Source organism: Homarus americanus, unplaced genomic scaffold (genome assembly GCF_018991925.1).
Source record: "Homarus americanus isolate GMGI-L3 unplaced genomic scaffold, GMGI_Hamer_2.0 scaffold46583, whole genome shotgun sequence".
NCBI classification, from domain to species: Eukaryota; Metazoa; Arthropoda; class Malacostraca; order Decapoda; family Nephropidae; genus Homarus; species Homarus americanus.
The window spans coordinates 2,454,330-2,476,087 of record NW_024731675.1 but is presented as its reverse complement, the minus strand read 5'-3'; the positions used below and the strand labels follow the sequence as shown (position 1 = coordinate 2,476,087).

The 21,758-nt window shown below is 44.3% G+C and overlaps 3 protein-coding genes across 4 annotated transcripts; 1 reads left to right on the top strand and 2 right to left on the bottom strand.

Annotated features, from left to right (window-relative positions):
* The first annotated feature begins 563 nt into the window (after window positions 1–563).
* Window positions 564–16,119, top strand: LOC121867780 (2-hydroxy-3-oxopropionate reductase-like). The gene is made up of 10 exons (XM_042367868.1): window positions 564–668; window positions 3,816–3,938; window positions 4,133–4,285; window positions 4,479–4,597; window positions 4,835–4,981; window positions 5,142–5,259; window positions 5,544–5,725; window positions 5,902–6,151; window positions 12,938–12,940; window positions 16,109–16,119. The coding sequence occupies exons 2-8, from the start codon at window positions 3,821–3,823 to the stop codon at window positions 6,109–6,111; spliced, it is 1,047 nt and encodes a 348-aa protein (XP_042223802.1). The 5' UTR covers window positions 564–668; window positions 3,816–3,820; the 3' UTR covers window positions 6,112–6,151; window positions 12,938–12,940; window positions 16,109–16,119.
* Window positions 6,165–14,061, bottom strand: LOC121867777. The gene is made up of 11 exons (XM_042367865.1): window positions 13,828–14,061; window positions 13,148–13,302; window positions 12,908–13,030; window positions 12,537–12,757; window positions 9,967–10,095; window positions 9,585–9,825; window positions 9,191–9,430; window positions 7,843–8,090; window positions 7,614–7,751; window positions 7,313–7,499; window positions 6,165–6,939 (listed from the first exon to the last, which is right to left on the bottom strand). The coding sequence occupies exons 1-11, from the start codon at window positions 13,931–13,933 to the stop codon at window positions 6,694–6,696; spliced, it is 2,034 nt and encodes a 677-aa protein (XP_042223799.1). The 5' UTR covers window positions 13,934–14,061; the 3' UTR covers window positions 6,165–6,693.
* LOC121867778 lies at window positions 15,562–20,919 on the bottom strand. 2 transcript variants are annotated; one of them, XM_042367866.1, is made up of 15 exons: window positions 20,858–20,919; window positions 20,615–20,716; window positions 20,390–20,525; window positions 19,745–19,847; window positions 19,530–19,648; window positions 19,336–19,451; window positions 19,070–19,156; window positions 18,894–18,943; window positions 18,729–18,805; window positions 18,237–18,411; window positions 17,515–17,691; window positions 17,285–17,406; window positions 17,027–17,151; window positions 16,264–16,392; window positions 15,562–16,099 (listed from the first exon to the last, which is right to left on the bottom strand). In XM_042367866.1, exons 4-15 carry the CDS (start codon window positions 19,760–19,762, stop codon window positions 15,924–15,926), a joined length of 1,371 nt encoding a protein of 456 aa, XP_042223800.1. In that variant the 5' UTR covers window positions 19,763–19,847; window positions 20,390–20,525; window positions 20,615–20,716; window positions 20,858–20,919; the 3' UTR covers window positions 15,562–15,923. The 2 variants fall into 2 exon arrangements, with proteins under 2 accessions (XP_042223800.1, XP_042223801.1); XM_042367867.1 differs by lacking the exons at window positions 20,390–20,525; window positions 20,615–20,716; window positions 20,858–20,919 and adding an exon at window positions 20,230–20,260.
* Window positions 20,920–21,758: the final 839 nt, after the last annotated feature.

Below are 21,758 nucleotides of genomic sequence, written 5' to 3'. Positions count from 1 at the left end.
TTAACACCTGTATTAAATGATTCGTCTATCACAATTACCACCTTTAAACTGTAATGTAATGCTCTCCATAATATACAACAATAACTACAGCACACACAGCTTCCTCTAACCCACCACCAACCCACCCCAAACCACTAACCCACCACCCCCCACCACCACCCCTACCCCCACCAAACCACTCCAACTATCCCTGCTGCTTCGACTTACTTACTCGAATATTTACGGAGTTTGGAAGGCAGACATGACTCTCTTGGTTGACTGTACACGCCCGGCACTTGCCAACAGGGTGTAACGGAGCCAGTACTTCACTATAAATTTTTAGTAGACATTAAACTTTTGTTAGATAAGACATGCTCGTCCACACCACAACAAACTGTCCCTAATGTGTACTCTAACCTATCCCCCTTCATTATTGGGACGCCATTTTAAACATTTGGCTAATGCTATACGATTTTAACTTCCTGAGATCCCTAAAGTAAACTAAAGGTTAATAAAGGTTAATTAATTCTCCGCGCGGGTACAGACAGTGACATGTGGCAAGATGTATGGTATCAGGCGCTGGTATAAAAGTGTTTCCTGATTGGCCGTAAATTAATTGTTCCCGCGCTCTCTACTGCAACACAACGAACCTAAAGAAGTTCTTACTTTGTACTCTACCCATTTAGAAGGTAATTATGGTAATTTTAACAACTATTATCCAAGGGGGGGGTGTAAAGGAGGGTCTAGATGAAGAGTCTTGGTTAGGAATGAGATACAAACATACACACAGAACATATAAAACATTTCATTGTGGGATCAGTTTGTGAAGGTATCTCAGGCGAATAGAGGAAACTGCAGCGGGCCTTTTGGCATATACTGGGCAGTCCCGTTTACGCCCAACCTCTATCGCTAGTGAATGAATGGAACAAGTTACCAAACATCATCATTAACTCGAATACGCTGGATAGCTTCAACCATCGGTAGGATGGATATATGAGCGATAGGGGTTGGGTGTAAACGGGGATATCCAGTATGGCCCGCCGCAGTTTCCTCCATTCTTATGTTCCAATGAATTCTTTCTGGGGATTCTATATTCATTCTGTAGTACGGTGACCAGAACTGAACTGTGTAATCCAAGTGAGATCTCACAAGCGCAGGATATAGTTTTAGGATGACCTCGCTAGTCTTGTAACTAACACTCCTTTGTATGAACCCAAGTACTTTATTAGCCTTGTTTCCAGCAAATACACATTGTTTACTTGGTTTAAGATTCCTACTTATCATTACTCCTAAATCTCTCTCACAGTCGGATTTCTCTATGGCATCGTTGTTCATCTGGTATCTGGTTTCCCTGTTTACATCTCCTATACTGAGTACTTTACATTTGTCCACGTTGAATTTCATCTGCCATTTTTCAGACCATTCGAAAATTTTGTTTAGATCTTCCTGTAGTTTTGTGGAGTCCTCGTCAGATTTAATTACACGTCCTATTTTAGTGTCATCAGCAAATTTGCTTATGTTGCTGTCTACGCCGATATCTATGTCGTTTATGTATATAATAAATAATAATGGTCCAAGTACTGAGCCTTGGGGAACTCCACTAGTGACGTTACTCCAATGGGATTTAGTACCATTAATGTTCACTCGCTGTTTCCTGTCCTGTAACCACGCCCTAATCCATTTTAGAATATCTCCTTTAATACCATGAGCCTCCACTTTCCTTATTAGTCTTTCGTGGGGGACTCTGTCGAAGGCTTTGCTAATGTCAAGATATACCACATCATAGTTGTGCCCCTCGTCCACCGATTCGATAACAGCTGAAAAGAATGTTAATAGATTAGTTAGACATGAACGCCCGCTTGTTGAACCATGTTGGGATCATTGATCATCTTAATAATAATAATAATTAAGGGTTTATTGAAAAAGTTCTGCAGCTCGAAGGCTGAAAATATACATTACTGAAAGAAGGAACATGAATTGAACATACAAATTATTATAGTTTACAGTTGATGGCCCGGGCCTGGGCTGGTCATGGAGACACCAGGTGGTGAGGTGTTCACGTGGTGTAGTAACTTGTCCTCGGGTGTTGATATGAGGGACCTCACGAGGTCATGGGGACACCGGGTGGTGTGGTGTTCACGTGGTGTAGTAACTCGTCCTCGGATGTTGATATGAGGGACCTCACGAGGTCATGGGGACACCGGGTGGTGTCACAGTACCCCACTCTGCTGGGTGGTGTTGTGTTTTTTCCCAGTCAGGTGTGAAGCCGACCCTCTGTTGTTCCCAGGGTGGACTGATTAGCGCCTCCTTGTCAGAAGATGGCGGTCAGTTCCCAGGGGTGCTTAACTCACTGGTGGGTCACGGCTCTCACTGGCACTGTCTTGTGCTGTATCCCGGTGGTGAGGGTGGTGAGGGGAGAGGGACTTGGGGGATGGGACGAACATTGGCCAAGGAGGGGTGGGGGGCAGCTGCTCAGCGGGAGTAGCGCCTGAATATTTCTTGACCTACGGTGGTCAGGGATTTGTGCTTCTCCAGGTGATTTCGAATAGAGTTTGAAGTTATTGATTCCAAAAATTTGCCTGCAATTGATGTAAAAAAAAACTGGTTGGACGGTAGTTAGAGGATAGTGATCTATCTCCCTTCTTGAAAATCGGTATTACATTCGCTGTCCTCCAGGATTCTGGTACTACAGTACACCCGTTTAATGACATGTTAAACAACTTAGCTAAGGGCATACTAAGCTCTTCTTTACATTCCTTTAATACTCTGGCAAATATCTCATCGGGACCAGGTGACTTATTAGGCTTTGTCTCGTCCATTTGTTTACTAACATCGTTACAGGTCACTTTTCCATTTTGAGGTCATGTGCACCTGATATTAGAAGATAATCTGAGGTCAATAGTAATTTTTGTTCTGTCCAAAAACGCCTGAGTACAATACTGGATTAAAGAAACGTATTGGGATTTTCTAATGAAAGGGACGGAAGTGGGGGGGTACCCTAGAACTGTTTATCACGCGTTATACTTTGGGGACGTGGGGAGTGGGTGAATGACGGTGGCAGCTTTAGTACTGCCTTATCTGCCACGTGGGTGCGTGTGTGTGGGTGTGTGTGTGTGTGGTGTGTGTGTGTGTGCGTGCGTGTGGGTGCTTCATGACCAAAACTGGTTCTGGAGAGAGAGAGAGAGAGAGAGAGAGAGACCAAATTAACCAAACAATTCACCTGATCAAAACACCTGTTAATTAAGATACCTTATTTTCTTGGATTACGCAGTTCAGTTCTGGTCACCGTACTACAGAATGGATATAGAATCCCTAGAAAGAATTCAGAGGAGAATGACAAGACTAATCCCGGGCATTAGGAACCTTGAGTACAGAGACAGGTTAAAGCATCTTAATTTGCACTCCCTTGAGAGACGTAGAGTGAGGGGCGATATGATAGAGGTGTATAAATGGAAGTCGGGGCTAAACAAAGGGGACATTACAAAGGTACTCAAACTATCCAACCAGGAGCGAACTCGTAACAATGGTTTTAAATTAGACAAATTTAGATTTAGGCGTGAAATAGGTCAACATTGGTTTGGAAACAGAGTAGTGGATGAATGGAACAAGTTACCAAACATCATCATTAACTCTAATACGCTGAATAGCTTCAAACATCAGTAGGCTGGATGGATATATGAGCGATAGGGGTTGGGTGTAAACGGGACTGACCAGTATAGACCTGCTGCAGTTTCCTCAATTATTATGTTCTTATTTATACACTTGTCGCCTCAATTCTTCGTAGCATAAGTCACCATACACGTAGCAACAACCTCAAAGACTTCTCTCCCTGGCAGACGAGATGTTCAGGTGTGTGAGAGCGTGTGTACATCTGTCCAGGTGTACACGTGTCGGGAGGAGAGGTCTTCACGGCGCGTCTCAGGCCACTACGGTCGGTGTTGTGGGGTGCGGCAATGTTGGTGAGATGATTGTTATGGTTTACTACTTCTACTACTACTACTACTACTACTACTACTAATAATAATAATAATAATAATAATAATAATTCTTTACTACAACATCTAGCACTATTATCAAATGTAACCTAACATAATATAAGGTCAGGTCAGGTCAGGTCAGGTCAGGTCAGGTAACAGCTGTCTCCCTCCGTCAGGTGCCGCCGTCTCCCATAATCTACACCGTCAGGGCTTCAGGGTGGTGGGGGCGTATGACCCTGACCCAGCCCGCTACGCTGACCTGCCCCCCGGGGTCACCTGTCTCGCCACCCCGAGGAAGGTCGCTGAAGCTGCTGACGTCATTGTTACAGGTTTGTTGTCAAGGTGTGTGATTGGTTGAGGATAGTGTGCCCTTGAGTGAGCGTAATGTAAGCAGTCATGTAAACAAACCCCTGATCGAGCATAACACACTTGGTGCCCCTGATCGAGCATCATGTAAACACACCCCTGATCGAGCATAACACACTTGGTGCCCCTGATCGAGCATAACACCTCCCCTTGCAGGACTCCCTCGGCCACCCAACGTGAAGGAGGCGGCGGAGGGACCAGACGGTATCCTGGCAGGACTCAGTAAGGATAAGGTGTGGATCGATCACTCTACCACCGACAGTGATCAAACTATGGTAAGTCTGGCCAATTCAGTTCAGTGGGTTTACAAAATGGCGCCTGGTAACTACGCACTCCAAGTGGGTTACAATATGGCGCCTTCAAGTGGGTTACAATATGGCGCCTTCAAGTGGGTTACAATATGGCGCCTTCAAGTGGGTTACAATATGGCGCCTTCAAGTGGGTTACAATATGGCGCCTGGTAACTTGACATTAACAAGTATTTTAAAGTAATAAGTAATCTTTTCCTGAAGGTGTACAGTGAGGAGGCGCAGAAGGTGGGTGCTTACGTCCTGGAGGCGCCCATCACAGGTGGTCTAGCGTCGCTGAAGAAGGGACAAATGGTGGTGCATTTAGGCGGGGATAAGAGAGTAGCAGACGCCATGACACCTTTGTTGAATGTAAGACCACGAGCCTAAAGTAAATAATAATAACAACAATAATAATAACAATAATAACAATAATAATAATAACAACTGCTACCACTAATACCTCTCTCTCCCTCTATCTTCACTCTTACACCCACCCGCCCACACCACGCCCACCCACCCGCCCACACAGGCCTCGTATAGTAAGGTCTTCTATGTGGGCGAGATCGGGACAGCTATGATGGTGAAAGTAATATCCAACATGCTGGCCTGTGTCCACATCATAGCCATGGGGGAGGTGCTCATGCTCGGTATGTGGGTGTATGTGGGTAGTATGTGGGTGTATGTGGGTAGTATGTGGGTAGTATGTGGGTAATATGTGGGTGTATGAACCGAATTTGACAATAAGTTGAAATATATTGAATAATAATCTACATCCACACCTAAACCACACCCTTAACAAGCCACACCCTTACCACACCTTCTATACCTAATTAACCACACCCTCTTCAAACCACATCATCTCCTACGTAACTAACCACACCCAAACCACACCATCTACCTAATTAACCACACCCTCACCTGATCTCCCCAGGTAAACGCGCCCAGCTAGACTTGAAGACTCTCTGGCAAGCTATACGAGTCAGTGCAGGAAACAGCTTCGTGTGGGAGACTGGAGCCCCTCTGGTATTCACTGGCTCCTATGATCCAGGCTTCACCATGGCCTTGCAGAATAAGGATCTACAATTAGGCTACGATATGGCCAGGAAATATGAGGTAAGATGGCCAGCGAGTATAGGGTGTGGGATGGCCAAGAGGTGTGTGGTAGGATGGCCAGGGGGTGGGGGGGGGGGCGTGATGGCCAGCGGGTGTGAGGGAGAATATGGCCAGGTATTATGTGGTTAGAAAACTTTACCCAAACCTGCCCCTCATTTCTCCATCGTCTTCCACAGGTTCCAATGGACATGCACCTTCTAGCACTAGCAATCTACCGGAGGACACAATACCAACTAGGAGATGACGCTGGTTGCTATTCGCCTCCTAGGACGTACGAGTTAGCCTTAGGGGAAAGTCTTAATATAAGGGACTTTGAGAACTGGACTTACGATAGTGAAGTGTATAAGGGATCTCTTGTTGTGGGGCATAATGGATTAGAGGAGTGAGAGACAGAGAGAGAGATAGGAGTGAGAGACAGAGAGAGAGGTGAGGGAACGCTTTATTTGCCTTCAAACATCGACTACGAACCTAAAACGAATTTCAACTGGACTACGAGCCTAAAATATTTACTTGACTACGAGCCTAAAATATTTACTTGTAATATAAATCAACTAAAAACATCGATTATTATATAAATTATAGAAATGTTTATATGTAATAAATTAATATTGGTACTATACATTATAAATATATTACATATTAAAAAATGTGAGTACTTACTGGATTACAAAAATGAGTACATGTTTTGATAAATTAGCATATACAGTAAGTCTATGTACTCAAGCCAAACAAACACACATTACAGCAGAGTACAAATTAAAGTGTGTTAGTACATCAGAATGAGTACAGTGACGAAGTACAGGTCAGTACGAGTACATTTTAGTGAGTATTATAGAGTACAGGTTACATTTTTAGTTCACTGTTATATTGTGTGTGTGTGAGACAGACAGACACACACACACACACACACACTCACTCACTCACTCACTCACTCACTCACTCACTCACTCACTCACACACACTCACACTTAACGGGACACCCACTTAGCAACCAAGATCTCGACGACGAAGGCAACGAAGGAGGTAAATATCCCCAGCAGGAGGAGAAATATTGGACCCTGAAGGTGAACTAGAGTAAGAGACTTGGCTAATCCTCCTCCTCCTGCTTCTTCCTCTTCACCTCCTCCTCTTCCTTCCTCCCTCTTCCTCTTCCTCTGGGCTTCTCGACGTGTGTGTGTTAGCACGTTCTTCATCCATTGGTTGTATAGGCCTGCCTGTGTATGTTAGAGTTTGGTTAGATTATTATTATTATTATTATTATTATTATTATTATTATTATCCACCCTATACCACCACTACCACCACCACTACCACCACCATCACTACCACAACCCGACCCCTCCTACCACCACCATCACTACCACCACCACCCCTGCCCCTCCTACTACTACACTACCACCACCACATCTACCACAACCACCCGACCCCTCCTACCACCACCACCACATCTACCACAACCACCCCCTCCTACCACCCACCACCACATCTACCACAACCACCCCGACCCCTCCTACCACCACCACCACATCTACCACAACCACCCCGACCCCTCCTACCACCACCACTACCACCACCACCACCACTTACCTCACTAACAACCATAACAATCCTGTCTAAAGCTTCCTTGTAGGGCGCGTCGTGTGGGATAGGCCAAGCGTTTAGTCCAGGTAAGATGTTGTTACGACCGACGTAGAGACGCGTCGTACCGTCGGACAGTGTAAAGTGTTCCGCAATCACTAGTTCCAGATATCTCCTTCCGTCAACGTGCGACTGTCTGTAAAAATGACGGGTGGTTAGGTAAGAATTGACAGGTAGATAGATAGATACATAGATTGATTGATAGATAAATAGATAGACAGATAGATAGACAGACTTAGGGATGACTCGCCTCTCCGTCACCGCCTTGGTCAGTCCGTCCACGACCGACACCCCGACGGACATGAGCTCCCCCCACCTCCTGAAGGCGGGGGACTCCGAACTCCTGAGGAAGTGTTGGTACTCTCCCCCGTAGGATGGCATCGTGATCCTTAGGGAAGGTTAGGTTAGGTTAATTATCACCCACATACACTACAGATTACAATACCCTCTACCCATACAAACACCACACACAAACCTACTTATGCACCACCTTCACCAACTCCTTCAGGTTCTCCGGGCGGGGCGGGTACTTAGGCAAGGCGAGAGAAGCAATTAAATTACTTCTATAAGCTGTACCAATGAGTAGACTGAACACCAGCCAAGACCCGACCAGCGCACGTGTGGGTATCGAACCTGGGACACGATGGGGGAGTGTCTGACCAAGTAATCCTCCAACCACGATTTCAATTGCTGTTCCGATGTCCAGTCTCTCCATTTCTTGGCTTAACTGAGAGGGGAGAGAAAGGGAGGGGGTATTTTTATGTATATATGTACGTTTGTCGATATGTATTAAAAGGTATTTGAGTTACAGCGTTTATACAGGTATGTAGACACAGACATACATATGTACACAGAAACACTTAAAGACGCACAGGCAGACAGACAGACACACACACACACACATACCTTCTGAAGCATGGTAATAAACCACTCAAGACATATACTAAACCTTAGGTACAAAAACAGTCACTTGACATGTCCACATTTCCCACTAAAGGTCTCAGGAAATGTGTCTTAAATAATTAAATAGTGACGCATTGTTTCTCACTTACCGCGCCATAAACTTCGTGTTGACTGATATGGCGACATGTGGCAACTCGAACGTCAACATAATGGCGTTCACGAGTGGCATTATTTATTTATTTCCCATCGCCAAAAAACTCCCAGAAAATGCATTCATCGTTGGTAGAAATAATTTATAATATACTTAGGTGTTTTTAAATATTAATATAGATTTTTAGGGAGTGGTTTAATAGTTAGGTAAGGAAAATATAGTCGGTTATGAACGGTGATGAATATTCTCACAGGGATCAGAGTACTTTATTGTTTATGTTGTCTTGTATGAAGATCCTGATACATGTGAATATATTGTTAAACGTTAATTTATGGGTTTTTTTCGATTGGATTTCTACTACTACTACTACTATTGCTACCACCGCTACTACTACCACTACTAACATTATTATCGATACTACTGCTACCACGACTACTACTAACCACAACTACCACAATAAAAAAGGTCATTTATAGTATTAGTCAATTATAGTATTAGTCAGTGTCACCACTCCTGATTCACTCTACGAGGGACTTGAAACGTGTGGGCGTGTGCGTGCGTGTCATCATCTAATCATGGCTTTATGTGAGTGTGTGTGTTAAGACGTGGAAGTATAATGACTGACATATTGATAAATGTCTTGGAGTATTATGATAAAAATAAACTACCAATTATTAGATTCACAGATAAAAAAGAGACACACCCTTCTCACACATCCCTCTCACAGCCCACTCACACATCCCTCTCACCCCTCAACCCCCCCATCAACTCACCAATAGAAGAATAGAAGGATAGATCAACAGCACCAGTAGGCACGCCCCCCACACCTCATCTCCTAGGGGATAGTAGAGGCTCTCCCACCGAGGCCTAAGTAAGGGCTTAGCCATCCCGAAGGCCAGATTGACATCGTGTTCGTAGCTGCAAGTGAACCCGTACCTCTCGACCCGGTTCCGAAGCATCAAATGAACCACTGAAGCCACGAAGGATGTCCTCTCCTCCACCATCATCACTACCTTCAGAAGTTGGTATATGTAGGATAGGAATTAGGATACCCTGCAGGAGGCGTAGGATGTGCTGAACTGGTGTCTGTCTGTCTATCTGTCTGTCTGTCTAAAAAACTGACTATATATCATCATTCGTAATCTGACTTGACTGATTCGAACTGACCTCATCCCAGGATTTAACAGGTAAGACGTTAATGGTGAAATTAAGTGCCTCAGACATGGACTCTAGCAGCAACCAATCAGCACCCGAGTACTTTTTGGATATCTTCGAAGATGTCTTAGAGTTGCTTGAAGATGTCTTGGACTTGCTTGAAGATGTCTTGGCTATCTTCTCCTCCTCTTCCTCCTCTATCCAGTATGGCTTATAGGGCAGGGCTGTTACGTTAACCTTTGCCCCGTGGAAACTAGAGTGGGGGGGGGGGGTTAGATAGATAGATAGATAGATAAATAGAAAAATTAATAAATTGAGAGATAAATTAATATTCTCTCTCTCTCTCTCTCTCTCTCTCTCTCTCTCTCTCTCTCTCTCTCTCTAAAACACTCACTTGGAGAACTTGTAAGAGAACAGCTGGTGGCCATGTAGAAGGTTGAGGCCATCTGTAGGTCGCCAGATGGCCATACGCACCACCTGAGCTCCCTGGTTAGTGTAGGGAAGGTGTCTATACACTTCCCACCTGTCTTGGGGATTAATTAACTCTCATTAACCTCTCTAATTAATTATGCCAGGTTAATTATATAGTAACTTAATATGATTTAACCCTTTGATGATGATGATTTAACCCTTTAAGGACGATGATTTAAAGGGAATATAAAAGTTCTCAAAATATTTATACCCACAAACTTTGATAATTTTTTTGTTCGTGAATAAAGTTAATTTTGTTTATATTAAAATCGTATTAATATCACGTCTCTATCTTAACAATACTCTGACAGTTAATTAAAGTGTTATTATTGTTTTTATTTATTGTTTTAACACTTAGTAACTTTATTTCACGTCATAATTAAGTAACAACCATTAACATATCATTAATTACTTGTTTGTCAGCTGTACAGTAGTTTGTCATCTCCGTGTTGACAAAACCTGTTTGGTCTTAATGCTGATTGGTCATGGCACTAGATACCCTCTGACGTCATGTGAATATAAATCTCCCATTGGGTAAAAACAAAAGATGTGTGTAATACGAAGCTTCTGATTGGTCGGGTAGTGTTGGCTATCTGGTATATAAGGTTGGTAGACGGTGGCAAAACTCAGTGCAAACTAAGAGTGAGTGCGGGTCGTTACGGTGTAGTTTATAGGTGAACAATGATGCTGATTTGACTACGATACGTGAGGTGAGAGTAACAGCTTCTTGAGTTGGATGTTGGTGAACGAGATGAAGCTTAAGCTGATTTGGTGAACGTGATGAAGCTTAAGCTGATTTGGTGAACGTGATGAAGCTTAAGCTGATTTGGTGAACGCGATGAAGCTTAAGCTGATTTGGTGAACGTGATGAAGCTTAAGCTGATATGGTGAACGTATAAAGCTGAAAAATTGAAAAAATAAACTGCTGTACTGTAGACGCCCTTGTGAACTGTACACACTTACTGGAGGAGTGTACAGAAGAGGACCTAACTGCTGGAGTATCCTATGGCAGGTCTTCCTTCTGCAGTAGTAACTTCACCTCCTTCGGGGCTCGAGTGGGAGGTCATCCTAACAACAGCTTGGCGTGTCTCGAGTCTTTTAACAGCTAATGAAGTACCCTTGGCTGAGTGGGTCTTTTTACCGAGCGGGTTGGATTATTCCCCCCCGAGCGGGTTGGATTATTCCCCCCCGAGCGGGTTGGATTATTCCCCGGCGGGTTGAATTATTCCCCGAGCAGGTTGGATTGTTATTCCCCGAGCAGGTTGGATTATTCCCCGGCGGGTTGGATTATTCCCCGAGCAGGTTAGTTATTCCCCGAGCAGGTTAAGATTATTCCCCGAGCGGGTTGAATTAATACCCCCCGAGCGGGTTGGTGCATACCCCAGGCGGGTTGGATTATTCCCCGAGCAGGTTAGATTATTACCCCGAGCGGTTGGGTCAATACCCCAGGCGGGTTGGATTATTTCCCCGAGCAGGGTTGGATTATTCCCCAGAGCAGGTTGGGTTATTTGAGCAGGTTGGACTATTCCCGAAGCAGGTTGGATTATTCCCCGAGCGGGTTGGATTATTTCCCCGAGCAGGTTGGATTCTTCGAGCGGGTTGGATTATTCCCCCCGAGCGGGTTGGATTATTCCCCCCGAGCGGGTTGGATTATTCCCCCCGAGCGGGTTGGATTATTCCCCCGAGCGGGTTGGATTATTCCCCGAGGGGGCTGGATTATTACCCCTAGACTAAGGGTAAACACAAGCTCTCTTCAAGCTATATATCCTAGAACAAACTTATTTTTCCTTGTGTTTACGAATTAATTAATGTTAATTTTTATATACAACTTCTATTTTGTCATTAAAATACCTGTATATTTTCTTTACTGATTAAGTTAAATAACATCTAAGGTTAACTTATTTGCAAGGTAATTAATTTCAACACCTGAAAAAAGTTTAAGAAGTGAATAAAAGTGACTATATACATACTAGTGTTGTATACATATTAACCTAAGATATACATGAAAAAAAGTATAAAAACACTGAAAGAAAAGTTTGATAATTGTGATATATAAGAAATTAACCACGACAGTCGACCAACACACCTGAGGCCACCTGTTAATTAAGGTAAGTCTGACTATTAAACACCTGTTGATATATTGTTATTATTATTTACATTTTGAAATAAGTTAAGGGATTTTTTGCCTAATTGGTAATACTGTTTTTTTTCTTCATAATTCTAAAGTAGGAATTTTTGAAGGTATTTATTAACGAAGGAAATCCATTGTATAATTCTGGTATGAGTCTGGTGTATAATTGTAGTGTAATTATAGATCTTGTGATGGTTCTACATGCTATAACTAACACGTCACCTCTGTGGAGCACCAATCAGCATCAAGGTATCAATTATGACGTCACTACATGCTATAACTAACACCTCACCTCTGTGGAGCACCAATCAGCATCAAGGTATCAACTATGACGTCACTACATGCATCAACTAATACGTCACCTCTGTGGAGCACCAATCAGCATCAAGGTATTCATCATGGTGAAAGTCCATGACGTGTTGACAAGTGCTTGAAGCTCCGGTAGGGGGAGACGTGTGACCACCACCATCCTCGTCTGCCACACCAGCAAGCGGCCCCGGACACTCCAGTACCCGAAGGAGGCCCAGAAAGAGGGGTCGTCACTCACCGCCACCACGCTGACGCAGGTGTTACTCTGACGTACCTGATGGGGGGGTGAAGGAGGGGGTGTTGGTTACCTGGTGCTGTAGGTGTGTGTGTGTGTACGTACATAAGAGTTTCTGCACCATACTTGACATAAAGTACACACACACACACCTACCTCCACCAACAGGTAATCAACACCTTCCCTTACCTGTCGGGCGCGTTCTATCAGGTGTAGAAGATAGTGATGACCCTGTGAGGTGTTATTGGCCCTTCTGAGATGTTCCTCCTGCAGTAGTACCACTCCGAACCACACTCCTGCGGCCATGAACTCCTGAAGAAGGGAGAGGAGGAAGAAATATCGCCTTTATTGGACACACACACACACACACACATACATACATACATACATAGATACACACACACGTCACCAAATCACCATGATATTCACCTCCAGGATGCGTTGTGGTGAGGTGAAGGAGTCGGTAATCACCACGACGGTACAGGAGGCTTTGGTGACATCCTGCAGTACAGCCAGTAGGACTCCTGTAGGTGTTGGAGTCGAGGTGCTGCTGTAGAGTCCTTCTGTAGATTCTTGTGGTACTCCTGGGAATAGTAGTAGTTGTAATAGTAGTAGTAGTAGTATTTAAATAACTAATAATATAACTAACAGCTTCACTTTACACATAATATTTCTCTAGGCTTCGTTTTGTTTATTTTCATCCTACTAGAGTTTATACGACTTGTTTATTTGGAGTGGGATGAGGACCTTAGGGTAGAGCGTTTCGTATTTCCGTTTTCTTTGATGAGGGCGATGATGGGTGATAACGTTTAATAATTCAGTTTTCTTTGATGCTCTTAGGGGTCACTAAATTATTACAAGGGAGTACTGTCGCTGTTGTGTGAATAATTGATAAACGCTAAGAGAGAGAGAGAGAGAGAGAGAGAGAGAGAGAGACAGAGAGACAGAGAGGTGATATATTGACAGACACTCGAACAACATATAAATAAAAATATAGAGAATTATTAAAACTCATACGACCCAACTAACCTAACCTAACCAATTTAATATACACACTAACACACGCACATAACTACCACAATTCCTTCCTTCCTTTCCCCATAACTGACCTCTGTGTGGTAGAATCGTGGTAGTTGTGGTGACGAGAGAGCCTTTCACCACCATCATCATCATCATCACCACTACAGATAATTTGGTGATGCTGTGATCTTCCATTGACCTGGTGATAATAAATGGAAGTTTAGGTTAGGTTTAGATTAAGTTAAATTATCCAGTGATAATACTTACGTTACCTTGTTTGTATAAGAGGAGAGAGAGGCGCACCTGATGTCCTCTCTCTATGCTTCCTGGACCACAAGTGACCAATGTCCCCCAAGTGCTGAACTATTTATGTACGGGAGGAATCGACACAGAGGAGGGGAGGTTAAAGTCGAGCGTTGATTGGCCACTTTTGTCTGGGATACTTGTAAAGGAGACATGATTGGGCCACGTCATCAGGAGAGCCATGTTTCATTCTAGGCTGTGATTGGTTTAAAAGTATTGGTCAAAGTTTGGTGATTGGTTGTGGCGAGAAGGGGTGTGGCTACAATGGTGTGACGTAGGTATGACGATACACGAATACGCATTAACGAAAAGATTTTATTCGTGATTAAAAATGTTAAAATTATCACGAAAATTAACTGAGACTCTACCTTAATTATTTACCTTTATTAACAAACTCGTAAAGACAAATCAACACTCGGTTCATTTAACTCTTACCTGCCTTGTGGACCCCTGTGTACCTGTGTGTAAGGTGTACTAATTAACTCACCTGTAATTTATGTTCTCATGTGTACATTTGTGTGTGTGTGTGTGTGTGTGTCTGTGTGTACTTCCGTGTGTATGTATGTTTGTATATATCTATCATACACTTAACTTACACTTAATTACTTTTCTTTACAGGTAAGTGGGCTAATTACACCTGGGACCCTAATCAAGGTAAGCACCCTAATTACCTGTCCTCGTAGGTAACTCACCCCATACCAAACATCACTATGTAAATAACAATGACGTCGATAAAGTGTATGTGTACATGTGTATCATAAGGTGCACACACACACACACACGCACACACACACGCACGCACGCACACGCACTTTACAAATACATACCTAACATTTACTGACACCCAAACTCACTCTCAACCCTCCCCCCCCCACTGTCACCCTCCCCCCACCCCTGCTCAGGAGAGTAGAGAAGGTCAAATCCTCCAGCACCAAGTTTTCAACAACATCGTTCCATTTGTTCTTCAAGGGTGATAAACTAATTACTGTCTAGTGGTTAACAAAGTCTCTGTCTGTCTGTCTGTCTGTCTGGTTAAGCAGTACAGGTAAGGCCAGGTAATTATCCCTTAATGAGGTGTGGAAATTAATTTACACAGATAATTAACATAACACCTGTGCATCTATACAGGTGTTGAAATGTTAATTAATATTTAACCTCAGGTGTTAACATAGATAGATAGATAGATTGATTTATTAGCAGTTTATTGTACTGTATATAATAGTTTTATACAATAGCTATTCCAGAATACAATAGCTTGATACAATACCTATTTTATAATGCATTAAGACCATAGTTACCCATTTGGTTATACAATTGGGGAATACAGTTAATATTTTGTAATACAGTAGTGGTACAATATTTTATAATACAATAGGTTGATACAGTACTCCACTCTATAATACAGTAGGCTAATACAGTGCCTAGTTTTGTAATACAGTAATGGTACAATACTTTATAATACAATAGGTTGATACAGTACCAATTTATAATACAGTAGGCTAATACAGTGCCTAGTTTTGTAATAAGGCAGTGGAAACAATACTTATAATACAATAGGTTGATACAGTACTCCACTCTATAATACAGTAGGCTAATACAGTGCCTAGTTTTGTAATACAGTAATAAGAAGGTACAATATTAATACAAGGAATACAGTAGTTTTCTTCCCTCATCTATACAGCTGATACAGTGACTAGATTGAAATACAGTTGGATACAGTAGTCAGGTTGGTTCTTCTGGGGTGTAGGATGGCAGGATATTGAATAGGATATCACAGGATTCCTTCAGGGGGGCGTAGGATACTTGGTGGTTGTGCAGGATGGTAGGATATTCAACAGGCCACCACAGAAGTCCTTCAGGGTGGTGTAGGGTGGAAGGATACTCAACAGGGCACCACAGGATAATCGCAGGAGTCTTCAAGGGCATGAGTGTTAACGTAGGTTGTTAAGGGCATCACGGTATCGGTGAGGAGATCGTGGCATTGGCTGTGTATACAGTTGAGTTCTGAGGGAATCAAACTCCAGGCCCAGAAGAACCCACACGACCTGCACTCTGTCTCTGTGTGAGGGAGTGAGGGAGTGAGTGAGTGAGTGAGGGAGGGAGTGAGGGAGAGAGTGAGGGAGGAATTGAGTATTCTCTCTCTTTCTCTTTATCAATATATCAACCTCAAGCATTCCAATTAACCCACACACACAACCCACACACACACACAAGATACTTACTTGAGTTCCAGTTCACATTCACACACCCCGTCTTCAACAGAGTCAGGAAGGGGCACTTAGGAATATACTTAATGTAATCCTCCTCCGTGGTGATGGTGACAGTGGTTTTAGTTGGGTTACATCCTGCCTCTGTGGGTGATAGGTGGTGTTAGGGGTGTTAGGTGGTGTTAGTTGGTGTTAGGTGGTGTTACATCCTGCCTCTGTGGGTGATAGGTGGTGTTAGGGGGTGTTAGGAGGTGATAGGTGGTGTTAGGGGGTGTTAGGTGGTGTTAGTTGGGTTACATCCTGCCTCTGTGGGTGATAGGTGGTGTTAGGGGTGTTAGGTGGTGTTAGTTGGTGTTAGGTGGTGTTACATCCTGCCTCTGTGGGTGTTAGGTGGTGTTAGGGGGTGTTAGGAGGTGATAGGTGGTGTTAGGGGGTGTTAGGTGGTGTTAGTTGGGTTACATCCTGCCTCTGTGGGTGATAGGGGGTGTTAGGTGGTGTTAGGGGGTGTTAGGTGGTGTAAGGGGGTGATAGGTGATGATTTATTGAGTTTTTAGACAAGATATTAGATTTTTAGACAAGATTTCGACAATTTTAGACATTATATCGACATTTTTTAGACAACTTATTGAATTTTTAGACAAGATATCGACAATTTTAGATACAATCGACATTTTTTACACAAGATATCAACGTTTTTAGACAATATTTCCAAATTTTTAAACAATATCGACATTTTTTAGACACTATCGACATTTCTTAGCCCCTGGTGTCGACTTACCGAGACTAATAGAGTATTTCTTTATGGAGTGAGTACACATGTCGACTATTTCTAGACAGTCGAGTGAAGGAGATGTTATTTTGAAGTTCTCGTTGTCTAAATTGGCCTGACAAAGCTCTACGAACCTATGAAAAGATTGTGAAAGATTAGATAGTGAAGTATATGGTGAGAAAGAATAGGATTGTGAAAGATAGTGAGATATATAACCCCCCATTCCCACCCCCACACCCACCCCCCACACCCACCCCCCACACTTACACCTGTTGGACGGAGGTGAGGCCACTTAGTGCACACGGGGACACCTGGGCGTCTTGGGAATTCACACACAGTTTTTTCAGGGTAGGAAATCCCAAGGTAGCGTTGTTCAGTACGATGATGGCCTAAAGTGGATGAGAGTAGATGGAGGTATTTATTAGTAGGGTTAAAAGTAGGTAAAGTTTATATATAAGTAGATTATAAGTAGGTAAAGTAGAGGACTCCAAAGTTACCTCAGCGATGTAGAGTTCTTGGAGGAGAGGAAGATCACTGCTGGAAGGGAGAGTGAGACTGTAATTCACGTCAGAGATTGAAGGTGTCTTGCCTCCTCCCTTCGTCAGCGTACACACGTCTCCTGAAGGTGCACACGGGTCATACGTACACGATCTGGTGGTGTTGATACTGCAGTCCTGTAGGGAGGGGGAGGGGGGTTAGGGAGGGGGGGGACGGTCTCTCTCTCTCTCAAGCCCCCCCTCACCCCTCCCTCACCCCTCCCTCACCTCCCTCACCCCTCCCTCACCCCTCCCTCACCCCCTCACCTCACCCTCCTCACCCTCCCTGACCCCCCACCTCCTCCCTCCCTCACCCTCCCTCACCCCCCCACCCCTCCCCACCTCCCCCATCCCCCCACCCCCATCCCCACCTCCCCACCTCACCTCCTCACCTCCTCACCCCCCACCCTCACCCACCTTCACCCTCCTCACCTCCTCACCTCCTCACCCCCCCCACCTCCCACCTCAATTCTCCTCACACCCTCCCTCACCCCTCCCTCACCCCACCCCTCACCCCCTCCTCACCCCCCACCCCTCCCTCACCTCCCCTCACCCCTACCTGCCCCCCCCCCACCCTCCTCACCCCTCCTCACCTCACCTCCCCACCCTCACCCCCCCTCACCCCTCCCTCACCCCTCCCTCACCTCCCTCACCCCTCCCTCACCCCTCCCTCACCCCCTCACCTCATAATACAAGCCCCTCAGGCTGGATAACTCATCAAAGGGGATATCCACATGGGTTATATCCTGATCCACACAGAACCTCAGTCCATCCACTTGACCCGCAGCGCCGTAGAACAGACCCCTCACATCCATCCAATAGGAACAGTTGAATTGGGCCTCGAGGAACAACTTGGGGCTGTGGATAGAGGCGAAAGTTCCTTGTTTTTTGGTGTTAGTTGGTTAATAATGATGATAATGATACTATTACTACTACTACTACTACTACATCCACTACTACTACTACTACTACTACTACTACTAATAATAATAATAATAATAATAATAATAGCTAATTTAAGTTTCCCTCGTCAAGAAATACATACATACATTAACAAACAGTACAATATGTCCTACTACCGTCCATTACTGTCCACTACTATCCACTACTATCCCACTACTGTCCACTACTATCCCACCACTACTGTACAATACGTCTGTCAATATGTTACTCACGTGAAGGAATGAGCAGCAAAAAAGTTGAAGTCACATTTGGTGCAGAAGACGCACTTGAGAATGAGTCTATCCCCACACTGTGAATGATAAAGTGTGTGTTAGTATGTATCCATGTATCCACGTCTTCAATAGGTATACATACACAATAATACATAAATGACTTACCTCTGTACAATTGCAGTTTTCTGAATACATTGGATCTAGGTCACTGCACACTGGAATAGATGGATAGATGGATAGTTAGATAGGATATACGTTTATCTTTATCTATTCCTTCAAAATCAAAATTATTTAAACAATTTGGTCTGTGATGAGGTAGTGTTTTTCAAGTTGTAACTCACTCGAGACTGTCTTAGGTGTTGAAGGGTCGAGTAGTGAGTGACACCCTGGCATGATGGTAGTGGTGGAGGTGGTTGGAATTGGCAATGCTGTCGTATGGGAAAAAAACGATAATGAAGATAAAGTATAATAATGATGTTAATAATGATAATAATGATGAAAATAATGATGATAATGATGAATTGTATTTTTTTTAGAGGTTTTTGACATATAGGAAGATTTTTAAAGCATTTATGAACGTTCCTGGAGTGTTTGTTTCATCACTTACGAACGCCCCTGACCAAACACAGGAAGCCACGCCCCTCAATGTTGCCGTCACTTTTAAAGACGAATTTAATCCTCCCCTGGCGGGTCGTCCTGTAGTTGTTGATACGACCACAGCGTCTAGGGAGAGAGAGAGAGAGAGTTAGTGAGAGAATGAGAGAGTGAGAGAAAGAGAGAGAGACAGAGAGAGACACTTACCTTGTACCTCGACGGAAACTTGACCCGAAAAAAGTAACGAGACGGTCCTTAAAACATCTCTTACTGGGTTCAATACGAATCGTAGGACACTCAACCTGTATCTCTGCCCCTGGTCCTGGCTGTGGGAGAGAAGAGAGAGACTAAATTGTGAGATATATATACACTACCCACCCATCCCACCCCACCCACCCCATCCCACCCACCCAGCCACCTACCTTAAAGATCAGCTTCATGAAGAAATTTGTGGATACAACTCAGGAAAATTCCGTGATTTAAGTTGATATTTCTGGTTGATGTTGACTACATGTGTCCTGGAGTCTGTTGTGGGGAGAAAGTTGTTATTGTTGGGGGGTTGTAGGCTGTTGGGGGATTGTAGGAGGTTGTAAGGGGGTGGGGAGGTAGGGAGTTGTGGGAGGTTGTAGGAGGGGTGGGGAGAGGTTGTGGGGTTGTGGGAGGGGTGGGGAGAGGTTGTGGGGGCTGTATCGGTTGTGGGAGGGGAGGATAGAGGAAAGGGGGAATGGGTTGTAGTTTGATATTATTATTATTATTGTTATTATTATATAAACTTGTACTTACCTGTGTCGAGCTAATTAGACTTACCTGGTGACCTGATGACTTACCTGTAGGCGTATATGATGACCTGGTGACCTGATGACTTACCTACTAGGGTATATGATGACCTGGTGACCTGATGACTTACCTACTAGGGTATGTGATGACCTGGTGACCTGATGACTTACCTACTAGGGTATGTGATGACCTGGTGACCTGATGACTTACCTACTAGAGTATGTGATGACCTGGTGACCTGGTGACTTACCTACTAGGGTATATGATGACCTGGTGACCTGATGACTTACCTACTAGGGTATGTGATGACCTGGTGACCTGGTACTCCCGGTAGACCCTCAGTACCTGTTGCTGGTCCTCGTCACTTGTATCCCAAGGTAGGATCTCCATACTGTCCTGGTTACTCCTTGAGAATACCATCTTGGCCTGTGTGAGAGAGTGAGAGAGAGTGAGAGTGAGTGAGAGAGAGAGAGAGAGGCGTGTCCGTGGTATTCTCTACAACATGGCTCACCTACCTGTACTGATGTTAAGGCCAGACACAGCATCACGGCACACGGTAAGCTGAGGCGTCTCATGGTACAGCTTCGTCAGGAGACACAGCTTACTGCTCTCTCTCTCTGTAGGGAACAATTAACTGTGGTGGTAATGGTGGTAGATGGTGTGGTAGTACAAATGAATGATAAGTATATACTACTACTACTACTACTACTACGTTTGTTAAATTGTCCTAACCTAACCTAAACCTAAACTAACCTAACCTCTTGCTGCGACAGGAGGAGGAGAAGAAGAGACCTGCAACCTTTAACAGCTGCCGTCACACTACACCTGTCCTCACCTGTCCCTCCTCCTCTCTCTTACACCTGTCACGCCCCCCACCCCTCCCCTCCCCCACTCGGCACAGGTGTAAGTGACCCCTGGCAGGTGACATGTCATCTAAATAATTGAAGCATTAAGAGTCTTGTGATCGTCAAACTCTGATATACTGTATAATTAGTGTAATGAACCACGCTTAACCCACCCAGCTCACCCATGATCCACTCAACACACCCATAACCCACCTTAACCCACCCATGACCAACACGCTCCTTAAACCATCCAGTCCTGCATCCAGAACCCAAACCTTATTATCCAACAGTCCCAACCCACCCAGTGTCCCAAATCAACCCACCAAGAACCCACTCAACCCAACCAGGACCTGAACCCCACCCAGGACCCAGCCTCAACTCTCTCAAGACTCCACCCAACCCAAACAGGACTCCATTTCCAGAATCCCACCCAACCACCCATGACTCACACTCCTCAACCCAAACCCGAGAACTCCACTCAACCCACCCCAGGACACACCCAACCCACCCGAACTCACCCAACTCCACTCCAGAACTCCATTCTTCAACCCACCCAGAACCTGACCTAACTCCACCCAGAACCCACCAACCCAACTGCACCCCACCCACCAAGTCCTACATATTTTAAAAGGTCGTACGGTCTCTCTCTCTCTCTCTCTCTCTCTCTCTTCCATCAGGTGTTACATATATGCATGTCGACAGGTAATTAAATGCTTTCTTAATTAGGTCAAATCCCAGGTAATATTTTTATGAGTAGGAATATATATTTATTGACTAATTTATGTACCTACCTGTCACTCTACTCTCCTCCCAG

Bases quoted from the DNA above. Each gene is read 5' to 3' on its own strand.
- LOC121867780 (XM_042367868.1), top strand. From the start codon at position 3,821: ATGTTCAGGTGTGTGAGAGCGTGTGTACATCTGTCCAGGTGTACACGT. The intron at 4,598-4,834 runs GTAAGTCTGGCC...CTTTTCCTGAAG, and splicing joins CCGACAGTGATCAAACTATG to GTGTACAGTGAGGAGGCGCA. The intron at 5,726-5,901 runs GTAAGATGGCCA...CGTCTTCCACAG, and splicing joins ATATGGCCAGGAAATATGAG to GTTCCAATGGACATGCACCT.
- LOC121867777 (XM_042367865.1), bottom strand. From the start codon at position 13,933: ATGGAAGATCACAGCATCACCAAATTATCTGTAGTGGTGATGATGATG. The intron at 13,031-13,147 runs GTGAATATCATG...TCCCTTCTTCAG, and splicing joins CACCACAACGCATCCTGGAG to GAGTTCATGGCCGCAGGAGT. The intron at 10,096-12,536 runs GTGACGTATTAG...TCCCCAAGACAG, and splicing joins CTGATTGGTGCTCCACAGAG to GTGGGAAGTGTATAGACACC.
- LOC121867778 (XM_042367866.1), bottom strand. The intron at 18,806-18,893 runs GTAAGTCATTTA...TATCATTCACAG, and splicing joins AAAACTGCAATTGTACAGAG to TGTGGGGATAGACTCATTCT. The intron at 17,692-18,236 runs GTGAGGGGGTGA...CCCTCCCTACAG, and splicing joins TGAGGGGCTTGTATTATGAG to GACTGCAGTATCAACACCAC.